Here is a 22,328-nt window from a genome sequence, read left to right as displayed (position 1 = left end):
AGGCCATTTATATTTACCTTGACATCTCAGAAGTATATCCCAAACAGGAGGGGGCCCAGCATTGAGCCCTATGGGCCTCTTGCTCGATCTGGATTCTCTGACTCTAATAACATGTGTCTTATCCATGAGCCATTTGGCTGTTCATCTAGTGACGTAGCAGTTTATGTCCAATTTTGTGAGTTTATCTATAATACCCATGTAGAGTATTGTGTCAAATGTCTTGGCCAGGTCATGGTAGCTGGTGTGCACTGTTTTACCCTCATCCATGGCCTTGGGGACCTTCTCAAAGAAGTCCACCAAAGTTAGCAGGCAGGACTTGCCCATGATGAAGCTGAACTGGGTTGGGTCAACATTGTGGAGATTTCCTGTGTTGCTAATCAGCTCCATGATTATGCTTTCCATAGCCGTGCATATGATGCTAGTCAGACTTATGGGTTGGTAGTTTCCCGGGTCCATTGATGGTCTCCAGTTGTGCAGACGGATGACTGTTGGTGTCCTTCACAGTAGTGGGACAAAGCCTGTCTGTAGACTGTGGTTAAAAGGAGATCTGAGTGAGACTGCTAGGTCATTTTTCAAGCTATTTAGTAGGCACCCTGGGATTCTGTCAGGGACAATTGAAGCTATGTTTTTAACTTTAGAGAGTACAGTGATGACCTGTTCTTTATTAACAGGCAATAGAATGGTAGGGGTATTTCATAGAGAGTGACTGGAGGTGATAGGGGATGAAATTTAAGCTGAATTAATCGACCAACAGGTTTGCTATTTCTTCTGTCTGAGTACAGGTAGTGCCATCTACAGCGAACTCAGCACATCGTTGAGTGCTTCCCTTAAAATTATGGACATAAAAAAAGTGTTTTGTGGTTATTCTTTGCTTGTGAGACTATTTTAGACTTGTATTTAGCTTTTGAAGACTTGACTAGTGCCCGAATTTGCCTGTTGAGATTAATGAGGGATTTTTTTCTCTGTTGAGACCCTCGCACTTACTTCTCAACAGAAATTTCTTCCTTATGTTGTATAATCTATTTATGTCAGTGGCCCATCAGGGTGGCTTCTTTTTCTGGGTAGACCTGGGTTTTATAGGGACATATACAGCCATTTCGATGCAGCTGTTTAAGTGGTTGTACAGGGCATTCATGTATAGCTCTACATAGGCTTCTGTGTTTTCTGGGTTAGAAGAGCTTTAAATTACCTATGTGATCACAAAATAGAAGGAAATTTGTCTTGGAAATTTTTTTAGAGTTTTAGGGTTTGATGTGGGTTCTACTGTTACATTTATTTCAAAGGTGACAGGTTTTATATCTGATCATACCAATGTGGATATTATGCTGGGAGGTGCATTGCTTCCTCATGTTTGCGACTACTATGTCAAGGATATTTGAGCCCCTAATGGGAATGCAGACCAGCTCTTCCAGAGAATTTCCATTGTGAAATTCCAGCAATCTCTTATCCTACATGTTAGTGGTCATGTATGTTTCTCAGTTGATGGAGGAGTGCTAAAATCCCAAAAGAGTAGAGTGTTGGGCTGAACATTAAGTCAGTCTAGTAACTTCAGGTATGCAGAGGGATTTTCATGGTTCATGGTTGGGGACCTGTAGCTAGTGATGATATGCTGGTGGATTTTGACTATGGTCAGCTGGACATAGAATAGCTTAGGGGAGTCATCCTGCTTGGCCAATCTGGAAGTGTGATTGTTTTATCTGTAAATGGAAATACCTCTTCCTTTCATGTATTCTTTTTCAGAAGGTTGTCTGAATGTGTGATAGGCATTGTAGCCTTGCACTGCTGGGATGCTTTCCTCGGCCTTGAACCACGTCTCTGTAACTGCACAGATGTCAGCATTCTCCAGAGTGAGGAGACCTTCCAGGGAGTGAAGTTTCTTGCTTAGATTCCTACTACTGAGCAGTAGTAGCATCAGCTTGGCAGTAGAAGAATTTGTGTTGGGAGGTCTGTTGGTTTGGCACTGCCTAAAATAGGCACTATGGGGTAGCTAATGCACTGGCCTGTAGTTTAAAGCCTAGTGGTGACAGGTGCAGACCATCTCCGGCAAAGCAGCGTGGTCTGTTGATCATGTAATCTATAGCTGTCAAATAGAATTCTGTTCAATGCGAGGCTCATACAAGGCTGCGACACATATTCAGAAAGGTCAATCATGTCTCTCTTCATTTAGTCCAGGGTGGTACATCTCAGGTCATTCACACCCACATGGACTGTGACTGAGTAAACTGGTACTTGAGGATGAGTGACCTGAGTGCCTGCAGAAGTGCAAAATGATAGTTATTTTCACTCGTTAAGAACTGGATGGCTTTAGATGCTGCAAATTCTCTGTAACTCTCAGGCAACGTAGACAACCCAACAACAGGTCTGAGGAATTGAGCACAAACTCACATAAACACTAGGCTCATATAGAATCAGAAAAAAGAAGCTTTACAACAGCAAAGCCTACAGACCAATCAGGAAAATACACAATAAGCCTTCAGCGAGGATTCCCCACCTCAGATAGTTTAGTTACAGCACACTTCTGCGACAAGAGTGCAGACAGAAATTCCTCTTAATGTAACAATGTTGGTTTTACAGGTGAAGTGCAGGAAAACCACACAGTCTAGATACTACAGTCTTGTAAAACTAGCAGGCACACTGTAATTAAGTACTACAGCAGCAGGAGAAACAGTTCAGCTTTGAAGTTCCACTAAAGTGCAAGAAATGAATCAAATAATACAGGATTCTTATGAAATACAGTACAAAATAGTCAGTATTATTTTCCTGTGCCCCTGTCAAGAAGAACCACAGAAGTGATCCCCGGGGTGAATTTCCTATTTCTCAATCAATCATCAAGATTTTTCTTGAAGAGTGCTAAAGAGGAGCTCTGTTTGACATAGATAGGTAGTCTGTTGCAGAGTATGGGAAGTCTCTGGGACAGGAATCTATCCCTCCAGCATGTTCTGTTTATTGTGGTGACAAGGTTTTGGTCCCTAGAGCATGTAGCTCAGAGGGATTGCGATTTTTTTAAGTGGAGCATGTCCAACAGCTCTGGGTTTGACATATCTTTGTATGCCAGGCAGAGATCGCCTCCGAGTAGGCGATATGCGACGGAGTAAAGCTGGAGTTTTTTAAGAGTAGTTTTACAACTGCTCAGCTTGCTTTAAGATTTCAAAATGATAAAATGTATGACACCATAACACTTTTTATCTATTTTTTTCTCTACTTCTTCCATGTGTGTTAGCCAGTACAGGACTTTGATTTACCCGAACCTATACCAGGTGCAGCCTGTGGATACAGAAGTTGAAGAAAACATTGTATACACTCAAAGAAAATGCGTACAAAATTTTTACAAGTGAATATAATATATGTATTAGACTCAACAATGTAGACAGGAGAAAAATAATTAGACGTACTGTAGTTATGAACAAAACGTATACAATAGCAGTAGGTGTCACTAAGTTTGATGCAGGGATAAGATGAGAGTGAAGGGAACAGAAGACAGGTGTGAGAAAGAAGTATGGGACAGGTGAGAATTTGGCAAGGTGATGGCAGTTAGTGCACCATTGTATGATGCTGGACCTGGTGCATTTTATTCTCCACATTCTTTTGGAAGGGTTAAATTATCCCAGGATGCACCACACTTGGCACCTTTCTAAATATTATCACTGATCTCCTTCTCTTCTTCTCTTTCGACTGTTCCCATGAGGGGTCATCACAGTGGACCATTTGTTTCCATTTCATCCTGTCCTCCGCATCTTGCTCTGTCACACCAACAACCTGCATGTTCTCTCTCACCACATCCATAAACCTTATCTTAGGCCTTCCTCTTTTCCTCTTACCTGGCAGCTCCATCCTTAGTATCCTTTTCCCAATATACCCAGCATCCCTCCTCAGCACATGTCCAAACCAACGTAATCTTGCCTCTCTGGCTTTGTCTCCAAACTGTCCAACCTGAGGTGACCCTCTAATATACTGCTTCCTAATCCAGTCCATCCTAGTCACACCCAGTGCAAATCTTAACATCTTCAACTCTGCCACTTCCAGTTCTGGCTGCTGCCTTTTTGTCAAATACCACCATCTCCAACCCCTATAACATAGCTGGTCTCACTACCCTCTTGAAGACCTTCCCTTTCACTCTTACTGGTTCCCATCTGTCATAAATCACTCCTGACACTCTTTTCCACGCATTCCACCCTGCCTGTACTCTCTTTGTCACCTCTCTTTCACACTCACCATTACTATGAACTGTTGATCCCAAGTATTTAAACTCATCCACCTTAGTCAACTCTACTCCCTGCATACTCACTATTCCTCTATCCTCCCTCTCATTCACACACATATATTCTGTCTCAGTCCTGCTGACCTTCATTCCTCTCCTGTCTAGAGCACATCTCCACCTCTCCAGGGTCTCCTCTACCTGGTCCCTACTCTCACTATAGATCACAATGTCATCTGCAAACATTATATTCGATGGGGCCTCCTGTCTGATCTCGTCTGTCAACTTGTCCATCACCATTGCAAATAAGAAAGGGCTCAGAGCTGATCCTTGATGTAATCCCACCTCCACCTTAAACACATCCATCACTCCCACTGCAGACCTCACCACTGTCACACTACCCTTGTACATATCCTGTACCACACTTACAAACTTCTCTGCCACTCCCGACTTCCTCATATAATACTACAACTCCTCTCTATGCACCTTGTAATATGCTTTCTCTAAGTCCACAAAGACACAATGCAGCTCCTTCTGACCTTCTCTATATTTCGCCAGCAACAGTCACAGAGCAAACATCACATCTGTAGTGCTCTTTCCTGGCATTAAACCATACTGCTGATCACTAATCATCACCTCCCTTCTTAACCTAGCTTCCACTACTCTTTCCCATAACTTCAAGCTGTGACTGATCAATTTTATCCCTCTGTAGTTACTACAGCTCTGCACATCACCCTTATTCTTAAAAATAGGTACCAAAATACATTTTCTTCACTCCTCAGGCATCCTCTGACTTTCCAAGATTTCATTAAACAATCTGGTTAAAAACTCCACTGCCATTTCTCCTAAGCACCTCCATGCTTCCACTGATAGGTCATCTGGACCAACTACCTTTCCATTCTTCATTCTCTTCATATATGTTCTTACTTCCTCCTTGCTAATCTGTTTCACTTCTTGATTCACTACACCCACATCAACCAACCTTCTCTCTTTCTCTCATTCTTTTCTTTCATCATCCCCTCAGAGTACTCTTTCCATCTGCTCAACACACTCTCCTCGCTTGTGAGCACATGTCCCTCACTATCCTATCACCCTTACCTGCTGCACATCTTTCCCAGCTTGGCCCTCTGTCTAGCCAATCAGTCCAGGTCATTTTCTCCCTCTTTAGGGTCCATCCTTTCATACAACTCTCTATATGCCTTATTATCACTGATCATATTCCTAATTATTTTCTGAAAGCTCCTTGTTGTCAAAGTTGGAAAGGACCAGAACAGATACAACAATAAAGGTTATACAGAAATATACTGCATGTATCCTGGATCCAACACAGCACTTACTGTTTTCAACCTTCAAATATCCTTCTTTTAAGGGATCTTTCAAGTTTTCATGTATTTTACTGGTAGACATTTCTGGGGAATTTCTTACCAGGGACTTGAATTCTAATTTCTGATTAATAATGCAGACAGGATTTTAAAATAGACATACCTGCTCCAGCCGAGTCATTCATTTTTGAACAGGGGTCACCCTTTGTGTCTTGTTCCTTCTCTTTCTGGATCATCTGTTCTCTATTTGTGTCTACAGAAATAAACCAGCCATATTAAATTCATCACTCATGGAAGTGGAATAATATATTGCATATAGTGCACATTACATTTTGTTTTTTGCAGGATGGGTAATAAGAGATGACTTAAGCCAGCACAACCACAACTGGACCTGTATTCAGGAACATTATTTCATTTAAATATATACACCATTAGAGAATGGGCTTACTGTACATCAGTACCCTCATTGGAGAACTAGTGTTCTCCAGCAGGGTATTAATGTACAAGTAATGCCCACTGAAAAATGTGTCCACCACTTCATGGCAGCAAATCAAGCAACCGTGAAGCTTGGACTGAGAAAATGGAATGACCGCCATTATTTTATACTCACTAAGCACTGCGTCTGCTGTTTCGCAAGTGTAAAATGTATAAACAGTAAAGTAAAATAAAAAAATGTGTGTGTGTGTGTGTGTGTGTGTGTGTGTGTGTGTGTGTGTGTGTGTGTGTGTGTGTGTGTGTGTGTGTGTGTGTGTGTGTGTGTGTGTGTGTGTGTGTGCACGCATGCGTGTGTGTGTGAGCATGCATGCATGTATGAGTCTGAGATAGAGATCAGTTGTGATACTATTATACACTTACTAAGCAGCACTTCTGCTGTTTAACGAGTGTAAAATAAAAAGCTTGTGTGTGTGTGTGTGTGTGTGTGTGTGTGTGTGTGTGTGTGTGTGTGTGTGTGTGTGTGTGTGTGTGCATGTGTGTGTCTGTGTGTGAGCATGCATGCATGTATGAATCTGAGATAGAGATCAGTTGTGCTACTATTATACACTTACTAAGCAGCGCTTCTGCTGTTTAGCGAGTGTAAAATAAAAAGCGTGTGTGTGTGTGTGTGTGTGTGTGTGTGTGTGTGTGTGTGTGTGTGTGTGTGTGTGTGTGTGTGTGTGTGTGTGTGTATGTGTGTGTGTGTGTGTGTTGAAAGGTGATCTATGTCTGGCATACAAGACATCCTTGAATCCCACTCTTATGGATCTTATGCATATCTGCAAAAGGAATAATAGAATTAGTTGATCTAGGAATTTAAACTTTTCTTGAAACATAAATAGGACATGGTATGTATGTTGGAACATTTCCCTTCTCTGGAAAAGGCTTTTAATCCATATGAAGCAGAACTGTTCCCTAGCCCTATTCAAGAGAAAAATGGACCAGTGGATGGATAATCAGAAGTATACTCATGTATAACATATATAACATGTATAAGTATAACACCCATGTTTCTAAAGGATGGAGGCAGCCTGCAAATCCTGCCCTAGCTTACATATACCCCTTAATATATCCTCTAAGGCACATAAATTTGCTGGACACATTGGGGAAGCTTTGTTAGACTTATAAAGGCTCCAGTGGTCATTAGTCTATGAGCCTATGAATGAATGTAGCCTTAAAGGAGAACAACGGGATATTAAACTAGATTGCTCAACCTGGTGTCCGTTTAGTCCCTGTTATTTGATACCAGATTAAAAAGTAAACACCGCAGCTTTACAAAATAATCCACTCGACTGTTTTACCTCTTAGCCTAATTACGTTTCCGTACTGTAGGAGTTTCCGTTTTAAACCCAAAGATGGAAAATCTCGAGCTGGCTCGTAAATGATGCTGTCACATCTGCCGTAGCTCTTGCTATAGTCCTCAGCAAATTTCCTCCCCCAAATTGACATAACCACAGCCTGATTTCAATGCTCTATAGATGAGCCACCCACGTTGTGATGTCAGAGGTGCCTTGCCCAGCCCACTCTTACCCACAATAAAAGGGACGTAGTAGCGTGTGGAACTCTTTTTCTTAGTGAGTGTATCCTGTCGACTTGATTTATCGGACCTCAGCACTGTTTGGATTGCCTGCATCTTGACTGGAATTATTTCTTCATTAGAAAGGTAAGTCTTCCTAATGAAGCCAAATGTTAATTTTACATGGAGCCCCTGTTTGTATTACTAGACCTGATATTTTGTGCTCGCAAGTATTTTACTGCACATTGATAGATTGTATAACTTTTGTTTGTGCGTGTGCCACGTGCTTCCCTGTTGTATGCTGCTGCTGAGTTAGTTGATTACTGTAGCTCTTTCGTATTTATTGCTGCTATGTTATATTAGGGGACCTGTATTTTTTAATGACTTTTAATGTTACTCAGTTTAGTTCTATGTACAATGCTGGTGTCTCGTAAGTCTAAAATTGGCGTGCGTTTGTCTGCGAGCATCCACGCTTCGGTTTAGTTCTCTGTGAAATGCTGGCATCTCGTAAGTCTAAAATCGGCATGCGTTTGTGACAGTTCACGTGTCGTGTTTTCTATCCTACATGCCCATGTCCTGCAGAATTAATTTTTTGACGATGCATTGCTTTATTTGCATTTAATAGTAGCTTTTGGGATGATTGGCTAGCAAATAGTCAGAGTTGTAGTCGCTGTTTTGAAAATGTTCTTTCCTGATTTCCACACACTGTGAGTCAAGGTCCGACTAGTTCAGCATTTTTTTTGATTTACTGTGAATCAGTCTACAGCTTGGCAGTTTATGTTCTGCGCTTAGCAGTCAGTTCATTTTGATTTTTCTTTCTCTGGTCATATTGAACTACGTAAGTGTTTCATTTTATGTAAGATTTTAATAGCAACAGTGTGGGAAATATTTAAATTATGTTTAGGGAATGTAAGCAAACCTCCTTTTGTTGCCATCTTTACAGCAAGAAAATGTTAGCATTCCCCAAGTGAGCAAGCTACTTTAACCAGCTTTCATTGCCTATTCTTACAACTGAGATAGCTAGTGAAGGTTTGATGGTTAATCTTACTCACGGTAGCTGAACAGTTTATTGCTGAAACACACGTGTGTGTGTGTGTGTGTGTGTCTGTCTATGTAAAACTGTTAGAAAAATCCAGCCAAGTGCGATTTATCACTGTGTGAGACCTTAAACCTCCTGTAATGACTAGAAAATGGCAAGACAGTGCATTCAGAATGATTTAAAGTAATTGGCAACATTGTGTTATAAAAGTAGATTCTGGTACACTATTGCATTCTGTACTGACAACTAACTAAACCATAATGTTTTTTTTTCATTGAATCACCCTTTTTGACAATGCAGTATTCACTGGCTGCTTTGTTCTATATAAATATAGTTTAGCATTGTTAGTATTCCCACCTTTCTTTAGCTCTGTGGTTTCAAGTTACATAGCTTGTGGACTACATTTATTTCCTTGCTTATACAGTTTTGTGAAATGATTCTCAGACCCTCATAACCTACAGATTTTATTATAAGCTTTGCATGTTCTCTTCCCATGACCGTAAACATATCTACTGCATACATTTTTTTTCTAATTGTATAACTGCTTCTATGTTTTATCCTGGATTGCCATGGGGTCTCACTATTTCCCTTTTTCTGAAAAAGTCCGAATTCCAAAAAATATGGAAACACTCAACCTTTTCCAGGTGTGGTCCAATCTATTTCATTGTTTAGCATGTTTAACTTACTGATTAATTTCTTCTCTTGTTAGCCATTAGGGAGGCAAGTGTGTGTATGTGTGTGTGTGTGTGTGTGTGTGTGTGTGTGTGTGTGAATGCAAGGAGGGGGGCAAGTATGTGTGTGTGAATGCAAGGAAGGGGCAAGTATGTGTGTGTGAATGCAAGCAAGGGGCAAGTGTGTGTGTGTGTGTGTGTGTGTGTGTGTGTGTGTGTGTGTGTGTGTGTGTGTGTGTGTGTGTGTGTGTGTGTGTGTGTGTGTGTGTGTGTGTGTGTGTGTGAATGCAAGCAAGGGTGTGTGTGTGTGTGTGTGTGTGTGTGTGTGTGTGTGTGTGTGTGTGTGTGTGTGAGAATGCAAGCAAGGGGCAAGTGTGTGTGTGTGTGTGTGTGTGTGTGTGTGTGTGTGTGTGTGTGTGAGAATGCAAGCAAGGGGAAAGTGTGTGTGTGTGTGTGTGTGTGTGTGTGTGTGTGTGTGTGTGTGTGTGTGTGTGTGTGTGTGTGCATGTGTGTGTGTGTGTGTGTGTGTGTGTGTGTGTGTGTGTGTGTGTGTGTGTGTGTGTGTGTGTGTGAATGCAAGCAAGGGGCAAGTGTGTGTGTGTGTGTGTGTGTGTGTGTGTGTGTGTGTGTGTGTGTGTGTGTGTGTGTGTGTGTGTGTGAATGCAAGCAAGGGGCCAAGTGTGTGGGTGTGTGAATGCAAGCAAGGGGCCAAGTGTGTGGGTGTGTGAATGCAAGCAAGGGGCCAAGTGTGTGTGTGAATGCAAGCAAGGGGCCAAGTGTGTGTGTGGACTGTGTGAGACTCCAATTAAGGCTTCTTGTTTTGGGGATTGTTCCCTCAAATTTTGTGGTTTTCTGTCAAATCTTTTCAGAATAAAGTTAGTAGCTGAGACACTGAGTTTCAGCCTTCATAACCTTGTGAAAAATGCATGCTAAAGCAAGACCGGTTCGATCAACTGTCTCAGTTTATAAAAGATCAGTTTTTCGTACTGTTTAGATGTCCCCCCACATATAATTTGCCTTGTCCAGATTAACTTCATTAACTGGTTGCTACGTACATGCAAATAAATTGCTCTATAGAATTAAGCATATCCCAACCTCTCAACTGACCCTGCATTTGACTCTAAATGTTGCTCTTCCCCTAATATTCAAATTACAATTAACTGTAATACTCTAGTTAGAGATTACTTTGATTTAAGAAATGCATGGCGAATTTTTCTTTTCTTTTTTTTTTTTTTTGGTCAGCTGCTCAAGTTAGCAGTACTAATATTAAAAGGTGTCCCTTCTTTCAATGGTTCCCAGCTGTATTGTGTTTTATCTTTTTGAATCACATTTTTGGTCCATTTCACATAAATTTGTAGTTTTTTTTGGAAAAATTAGTGGCAAATCGATACACAATAAAGATGGGAAGAAATGACAGTTCCGTTTCATGTTTCATACCCTGTAGAAAATTCATACTAATGCAAGACCTACTATTTCATAATATTTCAAAGTTTATAAGAGCAATGCGTCTATTTGTGCCTTTGTCCCACTTCTATGTATGGCTTTGCCAGATTTCTTGCGGTGAGGTTCATAGGTATGACATGTCACTGCTATCGCTGTCATCCAGAGACATTTCAAACTGTGACATACTGGTTGCATCCAAATGCCCCATGGACTGACTTTCAATGTGTCAAAGCAAGGCAAGGAGCAGTTATGCAGTGTAAATGTGCATTGTATCCCCCCTTCCAAGGTAGGTACAAGTACTACAATGGCTTTTCATCTCTCCTTGATTTTGCACGATGCTCTGGTTGCTGACATCTTTTTATTCTGTTGATTTATGCATATTAATCAAAGTTCCTGTTTCTTTGTGTTTTATGAGCAATGCTGTAATGATCATCTGGTAAGACTGGTAATCTTGTCTAAGATTGTAGGATGCAAGTACGTTGCAATAAGCTTACTGTTAAAGAGTTGCGAACATTGAAAGCCTTTCTGTTGACATGCAAGGAATGCTTGGCATAACTAGATAACATATAAGCCAGGGGTACTGAAATGCTTATGACAGTCTTTGTACTAAAGGCCAGGATTACATTATTTTACATGCTCACTACAGGATTTAACTGGAAACTAAACAGACTGTCAGTCTATATCATGTGTGGTCCATATCCTGTGTAGTTATCCCTTAAGCAGTGTATTGAAATCTTGTTTCATCTTTGCTTTTCATTTTTTACTGTGATAATTTTTTCGCCATGAAACTAGTAGATACTTGTTCTCAGGCAGCAAATTTTGTTTGGATAAGCAACATTTCTAAAAGTGTGGGTATCACAGAGATTGCTAGTTTCAGAACGATACTTGTTTGCTACTTGGTAGTTTAATAAAGCTGAATAAAAATTTGAATTAGAAGTGGAGTACAAGGAGAAGTGGTTTGCTTTTAGTCCTGCTTGTTTTTCTTAGACTTGATTTTGACTAGATTTGTGATGGAAATGTTCCGAATTGGTGCATGCGTATTGTTCACTGTTTTAGGAATGTTTTCAACAATTAAAACACCCAATAAAACTGTATATATCTATATATATATATATATATATATATATATATATATATATATATTCAGGAACATGTGTGTTTTTTGTGCAAAGGGTCTGTGATGTTAAAATAAACCAAACCTTAAGTTAATGTCTGGCATGGGCTAAATGTATTATCTTTGAATGTCAGTTTCAGTGCTGCTTCAATGTCCAGATTCTGACTGGTAGCAAGGGTCGTGTGTGTTTCTTGTGTGTTTCTTGTGTGTGTGTGTTTCTGGTGTGTGTGTGTGTGTGTGTGTGTGTGTGTGTGTGTGTGTGTGTGTGTGTGTGTGTGTGTGTGTGTGTGTGTGTGTGTGTGTGTGTGTGTGTGTGTGTGTGTGTGTGTGTGTGTGTGTGTGTGTGTGTGTGTGTGTGTGTGTGTTTCTGGTGTGTGTGTGTGTGTGTGTGTGTGTGTGTGTGTGTGTGTGTGTGTGTGTGTGTGTGTGTGTGTGTGTGTGTGTGTGTGTGTGTGTATGTGTGTGTGTTTCTGTGTGTGTGTGTGTGTGTGTGTGTGTGTGTGTGTGTGTGTGTGTGTGTGTGTGTGTTTCGGGTGTGTGTGTGTGTGTGTTTCGGGTGTGTGCGTGGGTGTTTTGGGTGTGTGTGTTTCTGGTACGGGTGTGTGTGAAAACAAGATGGGTTTACAAATTTCTGCAATAATCCAGTTATGGATTATTTTCATTTCAGAAATGTTTTTTTTTTAATTTTGTCCGCTGCTCAAGTTAGCAATACAAATAATCAAAAGTGCCCCTTCTTTCCCAGGTTCCCAGCTGTATTGTGTGGATATTTTATCTTTTTGCATCACATTTTTGGTCCATTTAACAAATTTGTGGGGTTTTTTGGGGACAATTAGTGGCAAATCATTAGAGAATGAAGATAGAAAGAAATGACTTTTCAGTTTCAGATTTAATAGCCTTTGGAAATACCATACTAATGCAAGACCTACTCTTTTTTTCATAATCTTTCACAGTTTATAAGCGCAATAATCCCATTTCTATTTGTGCCTTTGTCCCACTTCTATGTATGGCTTTGTCCAGATTTGTTACGGTGAGGTTCATAGGGATGACATGTGTCAGGGCCATCGCTGTCAGCCAGAGAAATTTCAAATTGTGACAACTGCCCCATGTACTGGCTCTCCATGTGTCAAAGCAAGGCGAGGAGCAGTTATGCAGTGTAAATGTGTCGAGTATGCCCCTTCCATGGTAGACACAAGTACAACGGCTTTTCATCTCTCCTTGATTTTGCACTATGTTCTGGTTTCTGTCAGCTTTTTCTACTGTTTATTTATGCTTATCAAAGTGCCTGTTGCTCTGTGTTTATATAGCAGTGCTGTAATGATCATCTGGTAAGACTGGTAATCTTTTTTGAGATTGTAGGATGCAAGTACGTTGCAATAAGCATACTGTTAAAGAATTGCCAACTTTGAAAGCCTTTCTGTTGCCATGCAGAGATCTGCCTAAGCAGCAGAGATCTCCAAAGCAGACACCCAAGCAACCACTACCCCAAAACAAAACACGTGCAACACATATCTCACAAAGCCAGTGTGCCGAACAGTCACAGCCCTTAAGACTAAACCACACACCTGATACACTTGTAATAGTTGACTCTATCGTCAGGCACACTGACGTCCCGCTCACCAGGCTGAACAAGGAGAGGGTCACGGTGAGCAGCCTGTCGGGCACTAGGATCCGCCACATAACACAAGCACTCAGGTCACTCCAAGGCAAGTACAAATATGACTCAGTCATTGTCCATGCTGGTGTGAATGACCTGAGACGTACCTCCCTGGACTACATGAAAAGAGACATAAAGGAGCTCTCTGAGCATGTAGCCCAGGCCGGTATGACCCTGACCTTGAGTAGCATCTTACGCTCACCAAGAATGATGCCACAATATGAAGACAAGATGATCAATTTCAACAATTGGCTTAAGTACTGGTGTCATTCAAAGGGGATCCAATGCCTGTCAGCTTGGGATGATATGCTCGACAAGCCACGATGCTTCGCTAGGGACGGCTTGCACCTGTCACCCCTGGGCTTTTGGATATTGGCAAAGGCTCTTGCTACCCCCCATAGTGCCTTTTTTAGGCAAGGCTCAACCCACCTCCATAGGTATCACAAGGCATAAGAAACTAAGAGTAATGCTACTCAACACCAGAAGTCTAAACCTCAAGATGCACGCACTTGAAACTCTCCTTAGCATGGAGAACATCGATATCTGTGCAGTAACAGAAACCTGGTTCAGGGCTCCCGAGAGCACCCCAGCACTACCAGGTTATACCTCATACCATGCTTTTCGGCCCCAAAACTTGGACCGAACCACAAAAGGAGGGGGAGTATCGATATTCATCAAAGATACCCACACCTCCAGGTTGGTGGCAAAGCACGAAGCATCAGAGACTATACATGTGCAACTAACAGTGGGTAAAACTGCCTTCCAGTTTATAGCCTGCTACAGACCACCCTCCCAAACCCAGGAACCCCACTCGGCCTTTCTGAGAACACTGGAAAATATGAAGGTCTCTCCAAACACCATTATATTGGGCGACTTCAACTACACAAACATAGACTGGGAGCATTACTCTAGCTCCCACACCCTAGCCCAAAGGTTCCTAGAATTTATAAACTCAAATGCTATGGAACAACTTGTTACCACTCCCACAAGAGGGAAAAACATACTGGACCTGATCATCACCAACATGGGGACTCTATGCTCCAGACCAGAAGTGTATCCCTCACTGGTAAGATCAGACCATAAACTAATCTCACTGGATATTCACATCCCGACCCCAACCCCTGCCCAGAAAACCACAGTGAAAAACTTCTCTAAAGTAAATTTCACACTCCTCAAAACCGAGGTGGAATCCTGCAAAGCCCCCGGGCCTGTGGAAAATACGGCCCAGACCGCAGAATCCTTTATAAATGCATTCTATGAACACCTTCAGGAATGCATGGATCATGCGATCCCAAATAAAACCAAGACCCAATCCTCCAAAGGCAGACATCCTGTCTGGTGGACCCCAGCCATAAACAAACTATACAATAGAAGGAGGAAGCTACTAAATGACAGAGCAAAATCCCAAAAAGGGAAGGCATCACTGATCAGTATTAGCAAAAAACTACGGGCACTCATGAAATTGTCTAAGGCCAGCTTCGAGAGAATAATTGCACAGGACACTAAGGATAATCACAAGGCTTTCTTTAGTTATGTTAGGAACCTGGGTGGTAATTCCCAGATATGCTCAGAATTAGTCCAAAATGACAAAAAATACACTGAACCCACAGACATTGCCAACATCCTAGCTGACAGATTCAGCGCAAACTTCTTCCCCCCCCACCAAAGGGCAAATATCTATCCCAGCAGAGTGCTGCCCCCCTGACATCTCAGATGCTCAGGTAAGAGCCGCCCTCTCCAAAGCAAAAAAGACAGCATCAATGGGACCAGACGGTGTCCCGGGCTGCATCCTACATGAACTCCAAGAAGAGCTAAACCCAAACATAAAACTACTGTTCAATCTCAGCCTTACTACAGGATATGTGGCCAAAGAGTGGCGTACAGCAACAGTGGTCCCTCTCCATAAAGGTGGTGCCTCAACGGATCCTGGAAACTATCGCCCCATAAGCCTGACTAGCTTGGTCTGCAAAGCTATGGAAAGGATCATCATGGACCTCATAAATAAAGATATTGGGGACCTACAGACACTGGATCCTACCCAGTTCGGCTTTGATAAGGGCAGATCCTGCCTCTTAAACCTGGTTGATTTCTTTGAAACAGTCACCAAGGCCATTGACGAGGGGAAGGTGGTCCACACAGCCTACCTGGACCTCGCAAAAGCCTTCGATACAATACCCCACTCGGGCATTATAGATAAGCTCACCAGTTTAAATATAAACCCCTATGTCACTAGATGGATTGCAAACTGGCTCAAGGACAGAACCCACATGGTTAGAATTGCTGGAGCCATGTCAGACTCCAAACCAGTTACAAGTGGTGTCCCACAAGGCTCAGTCCTAGGACCTCTCTTGTTCGGTATATATTTCTCGGAGGTACAGGCCAACACGGAAGGACTGTGGCTGACCAAGTTCGCAGATGACTGCAAACTGGGCGCCATAATCAACTCTCCAGCCGACACAAGCATCCTCCAAAAGGGCCTCATAGAAACAGACAACTGGTGCCAGAGCCATGGCCTCAAGCTAAATGCCAAAAAGTGTATAGTCACCCCCTTTGGCAAAAACAAAGTGCCCACAAATTACCACATAGGTGGTAATCCATTAAGTACAGAAGAAGTAATTAAGGACCTGGGGACCCAAGTTGATAGCAATCTCTCATTTGACAACCATGTGGCCAAAGTGGTTAGAAAAACATTTTATATAGCCCACCTAATCATGAAGGGATTCACATCTAGATCATGGGACGTCATTGTGCCTCTTTACTCATCCCTCATCAGGCCCATAATTGAGTACAATGCCCCTTTTGGGATGTACCTTACCAGACACCTGCAGCAACTGGAAAGACCCCAAAAGTACCTCACCAAGAGGATCAAAGGGCTCAAACAGATGCCATATGCTGCCCGGTTAAAGAAACTTCAGCTCTACTCAGTGGCATACCGCCTGTTCAGAGGCGATCTGTGCCTGACGTATAAAGCTATGTCAAACCCGGAATTAATGGACATGCTGCACCTCAGAAAATCCAAATCCCATCGAGCTACGTGCTCGAGAGACTTGAACCTCAGCACTGAAATAAATAGGACATGCTGGAGAGACAGATTCATAACCCAGAGGCTCCCTTCACTCTGGAATAAAATCCCTGTCCAGGTTAGGCAGAGTCCCTCATTGACTCTCTTCAAGAGGAATCTTGATGAGTGGATGGGAGATCGTAGGTTTACCCCAGGTATCACTTCTGTGTCACTGTTAGACAGAGGCACAGTATACTAACCTCGAAAAAGGGCATAGCAAAATAAATTTAAAATGGGTGGCGAAAGCCAAACACATTCTGGCTAGGCTTATAAATGCCCTAGGGCAGATAGCCTAGTATGAACCTATGAACCTATGAACTAACATAAGGCTGTGGTATTGAAATGCATATGACTGTCTTTGTACTAAAAGACAGGATTACATTATTTTAAGAGCTCATTACAGGATTTATCTGCAAACTAAACAGAATGCCAATCGATGTGTGGTCCATATCCTGTGCAGTAATCCCTTAAGCAGTGTATTGTGAGCTTGTTTCTTGTTTGCTTTTCAGATGTTCTTCGTCTCACATTGCTGCAGTCATAACCTGTGGGTAGTCCGCTGTCCTCGATTGGCCCGAATACCAAAGAGCTGGGCTGGCGTTGGTCATTGTCGCCTAGAGCTGATGTCAGTACGTCGTAGTACATAAGCGCATGACCGACGCCATATCCTCAGTCTTTCTTGCCGCGTGGTCCGAAGCAGAAGCAGCATTTGCAAGTGCCGTTCGGCGTTCTGAAATTTTCATTTATCGAGTTTCAGACCGAAGACCAAGTTGGGCTAAGTACCCCGTTGGGGAAATCTTTATCTTTTCTTGCCTCAGTTATCCGGATGTCAGAAAAAGTTAATAATTGCATTTCTTGTGGGAAACAGATACCTCATAAGGATTTTCATTCTTTCTGTATTCCTTGCTTAGGGCCTGAGCACGACGTGATCGGGTGTTGCTTTTGTGCTAGATTTAACAAGCGCACCATTAAACGGAGATTAGACTGTGCCAGGCTTGTTTTTGGTAAAAGGTGTAACTATAACATGCCATCGGATCCTCCGATGCCCGCTACCGCTAAGAAGCGTAAAGATAAATCTTTGAAGTCTAAACCGGATGAGTCGTCCGTTACGGACGCCAGTTCTACTGAGCCTCCGGTTGAATCTGTGGATCCTGCCGAGTGTTCGGCTGAATCCCATGGGGAACCTTTACTTTTACAGGAGTTGGCCTCTCAGGAGTTAGGCCCGGCTGAAGGTGCTTCTCAGGTGTCTGTAGTTCCATCTTTACAGAAGGTTATTAGGCCTTCTACTTCAATGGCTAAAGGCCATGATAAGGCCAAACCTTATCATGTTGGCCCTGGTCATAGTTCTAGCTCTCCAGCCCCTGTTCCTAAAAAGCATATGTTAAAAATGGCTGAGGACTTGATTACTTTGATCAGGGGTTCTATGCCCCCCCAGAGAAGAGGCCTAGGGTGGAGGCAGATTTAGAGGGGATGGATCATTCCTCAGAATACTCTGATTCCTCAGTTGAAGAAATTCAGGAATTCCCTTCTTATTTAGATTCGGATGCAGAGGACTCCTGTCCTTCTGCTTCTCCTCCTGAGGATTTTTCTTTTTCTGAGACCTTACATTCCATGAGGGAGCATTTCAAGTGGGAAGGTCAGGATTTTTTGGATTCTCGGAAACGGCTCAGGGAATTTTTGTTTCTGCCACAGCATTGGCCCTTGGCTATTCCTCCTGTCTTAGAAGTTGTTCAGGATGTTTTTTCTGAATCTTCCCTTAATCCTGATTCTTTAACTCCTGCCCCGTTAAAGCCAGACAGATATTATAGAGTTCCTGAAGCTCATAAGTATTTGTATAAGAGTCCTAGAGCTGATCCGGAAACTATTACTCAAGGTCCGAAGGGTATTAGGGCTTCTGTGGCTAAGAATCCAGTTCCTTTGGATAAAGATTCTAGAGCTTTAGATAGAGGGGGGAAAAAAAGTGTACACCTCCTCTACGTTAGCTATGAGGGCTTTGAATTGCCAATTTCATATGCTGAAATATCAGAATTTTTTGTTAGGTCAGTTGAAATCTAAGGTGGATGCTTTATCTGAGGGTATAGAGTGTCAGGAGCTCTAGGAGTTGGTTCATGCATCAGATCAAGTTGGCAAGCATTCTTTGCAGTGTGGTTTCGATGCTCTTCAGGCTGCATCCAGGGTGGCTGCTACAGGTTCAGTTATTCGTAGGCATGCCTGGCTTAAGGATCAAAATTTGTCAGAGCATGTTAAGGCTCTGATTTTGGATGCTCCTCTTCAATCTGAAGTACTTTTTGGTCCTTCTGTGGAATCGGTTTTGAAAAAGATGGAAGATAAGGCTAAGTCTATGCAGACGGTCAAAGATTTTATGCAGGTGCAGCCCCCTAAGTTTAGTAGGAATTGGCCTGCTAGAGGATGGTCTTTTCCTTCTTCGGATTATCAGTCTAAGGGCAGGTCTAGGCGTGGTAGAGGCAGAGCTCACGCTCAGGGTTCTTTCAGACCTAGGACTTGGAGCTCTCCTGCACAGTCTTCTGGTGAGGGCAGGGGTCAGCCTTTTCGTAAACAGACCCAATGACCTATATTTTCCACTGCCAGACCCTTCTCTACTGGCAGCTCCTCTAGGAGGAAAGTTGGGACTTTTCAAACAAAACTGACATTTGGTCACCCAGGACAAATGGGTGTTGGATATAATAAATCACGGGTACAAGTTTTATTTTCACACTTTTCCTCCTTTCAAAGGCATTCCGGATGTGCCTCCTCAGCAAAGGTTGGAGGCCCAGAAGCAAATTTCTTTACTTTTACAGATGGGGGCAATTCAGGTGGTCCCTCCGTCAGAAGTAGGCCTAGGTTTTTATTCCCATCTATTCCTAGTGCCAAAGAAAGGAAACACTTGGAGGCCAATTCTGGATTTGTCCATTCTCAATACCTACCTAGACATTCCAAAGTTCAAGATGTTAACATTACAACAACTTCTGCCTATGCTAGGCGAAGACCACTGGATGGTAACCCTGGACCTCAAAGAGGCCTATCTTCACATCCCTATCAGGCCCAGCTGCAGGAGATTCCTGAGATTTCGGGCTGGTACTTCTCATTATCAGTTCTCTGCATTGCCCTTTGGTTTATCTACTGCGCCCAGAGTATTCACAAAAGTTCTGGCTCCTGTAATTGCTTTTTCAGACAGAGAGGAATACAAATTTATCCTTATCTGGACGATTGCCTGATTCTTGCTCAAAACAAAGACAAGTTACTACAACATCTCCAGTATGTAATGGCAATTTTAAGGTGCCTAGGGTATTCTGTGAATGAAATAAAGTCCAGTCTAGTGCCCTCTCAGGACATGTGCTTTCTGGGTGTGAGACTGAATACAGCTTCTCGGATGGCATTTCTGACCCCGGACAAACAAAGAACTCTTCATCTATACTTCCAGCAGTTATCAGTAATGTCCAGGCTGACTGCAAGGACAGTCCTTCAAGCCTTGGGGTTCATGGCATCTTGCATTCTAGTACTTCCCAATGCCAAACTGCATATGAGGAAGCTACAATGGTATCTCAAAAGTGTGTGGACGCAACACTGCCACGGATTGGACACTGTCATTCCGATTATACCTTGCATCCAGAAGGAATTCTTGTGGTGGGCTCAGGAATGTCACCTAAACAAAGGACTCTCTGTGACCCGACCAGAGGCGAGTCAGATCCTAACGACGGATGCCTCGGACTTGGCTTGGGAGCACACTTCAATGGGAAATGGATACAAGACATGTGGCCTCCCAAACTACTACATTTGCATATCAACATGAAGGAGATGTTAGCAGTCCAATTTGCTTTGATGGCCTTCAAGGACCTACTTCAGCCGGGACAGGTGTTAATTCAAACAGACAACACAACAGTCATGTGGTACATCAACAAGCAGGGGGGAACCCATTCCTACCCTCTTTGCAGACAAGCAATGATTTTGTGGGAGACTGCTCTGAGTTTGCAAATCAATCTTCAAGCACGGTTTCTGCCAGGAGCACAGAACTCCCTAGCATATGTATTGAGCAGGCAAATTGTGGATCCCCACGAGTGGAAACTGGATCCTCAGGTATTCAAACAATTGACCGTGGCTTGGGGAACTCCAGACATAGATCTGTTCGCTTCTCCACTGAATTTTCAACTGCCAAAATTTTGCACAAAGATGTTCCACCCAAATGCTTGGAAAGTGGATGCTCTGTCTTTCAGTTGGAGCAACCTTCACGTTTATGCTTTTCCTCCTCTGCCTCTTCTTCCCAAAGTACTCTTGAAAGTCAGGCGGGACAAGCCTTGCATGATTCTAATTGCACCAGATTGGCCACGTCAGCATTGGTATCCTCTGCTGAGGAGTTTAATTCAGGAGCCTCCTTGGCTTCTGCCACAAGTTCCTCATTTGTTATCCCAGTCAAACAATCATTTTCTCAATGTTCGGGTGCAGTCCCTGCATCTGACAGCCTGGCATATTCTGTGATGGAGCCGGTGGGGTCTCAGCTTCCTCAACAGGTTTTAGATGTCATTTTGGAAGCCAGGCGGCCTAGTACCAGAAAAGTTTATGCTGATAAATGGAAGAGGTTTTTTCTTTGGAGCACAGCAAAGGGCTTTGATGTTTCAGTGCCTAATTTGAGTTTTGCACTACAGTATCTTGCTGAGTTACTGGACAAGGGTTTGTCATTCTCTTCTGTGAAGGTTCATGCTGCAGCCATTTCTGCTCACTATGATTGTGACCCTCCTTTATTTTCTCACCCTTTGTTCAAACAATTTCTTAGAGGGGCAAAGAATATAAGACCCCCACGTAGAGCTCCTACTCCTTCCTGGGATCTCAATTTTGTGTTGGAAAAGCTTACTTTACCTCCTTTTGAACCTGCAGCTATGTCTGAATTGAAGTTTTTGTCTTGGAAGACTGCTTTTTTGTTGGCCATTACTTCTGCTAGGAGGGTATCTGAATTGCAGGCACTCATGGCAGTTGAACCCTTTCTGATATTTCATAAGGATAGAGTTTCTTTGCGAACTAACCCTACTTTTATGCCTAAAGTGATTTCTAATGTGGCCTTGAACCAGTCTATTCATTTGCCTACTTTTTATGCTGATCCCCAAAATAAGGGGGAAAAAGTCTTGCATTCTTTGGACATCCACAGGCAGTTACGTTACTATTTGAGCAGAACTAAGGAATTCAGACAGACTCAACAGTTATTTGTTTCTTTTGCTTTGGGTTTACAAGGGAAAGCTGTTTCAAAGCAGACTATTTCAAAGTGGATTGGTCAATCTATTGCTTTTTGTTATTCTCATCATGGGAAGAATGTTCCTGCTGGGATCAGACCTCATTCTACTAGGGCTACTGCCACATCTACTGCTTTTTTGAGGGGTGTAGCTACTAAGGATATTTTGGAGGCAGCTACTTGGAGTTCAGTACACACTTTTACTAAGAATTACCATCTCCCTCTTTTCTCCAAGTCCAGGGCTGGGTTTGCCACTGCAGTTTTACAGGGCATGTTAGCAGCTCCTAATGCTATTTAGTTTGCCAGCCTCCCTTTTCCTTTGCTTTGGGATTCTACCCACAGGTTATGACTGCAGCAATGTGAGACGAAGAACATAGTACAGTTTTGTACCTACCATAAATGTAGATGTTCGAGGATCTACATTGCTGCAGTCCTATTTTCCCTCCCTCCTTCCCCTCTATAGTTTGTGGTTGCTGTGTTTACTATTTTGGCTCTGACCTTCTTTCCTTCTTAGGCCTTCTGACATCTGGGGCAAGAAAGACTGAGGATATGGCGTCGGTCATGCGCTTATGTACTACAACGTACTGACGTCAGCTCTAGGCGACAATGACCGACGCCAGCCCA

At 42.7% G+C, this 22,328-nt stretch overlaps 1 protein-coding gene across 1 annotated transcript in view; it reads right to left on the bottom strand.

Moving 5' to 3' along the window:
• LOC122814486 overlaps window positions 1-22,328 on the bottom strand; it is a 466,448-nt gene that overhangs the window by 23,361 nt on the left and 420,759 nt on the right. The window contains exon 6 of the mRNA XM_044087061.1: window positions 5,681-5,770. Within this exon, the coding sequence (XP_043942996.1) occupies window positions 5,681-5,770 (90 nt within the window). The remainder of the gene's footprint in view (window positions 1-5,680; window positions 5,771-22,328) is intronic.

Source organism: Protopterus annectens, chromosome 10.part0 (assembly GCF_019279795.1).
Source record: "Protopterus annectens isolate FY-2018-M chromosome 10.part0, PAN1.0, whole genome shotgun sequence".
NCBI lineage: Eukaryota > Metazoa > Chordata > Ceratodontiformes > Protopteridae > Protopterus > Protopterus annectens.
The sequence above is the reverse complement of the archived record's forward strand: the minus strand, read 5'-3'. Positions and strand labels throughout refer to the sequence as shown.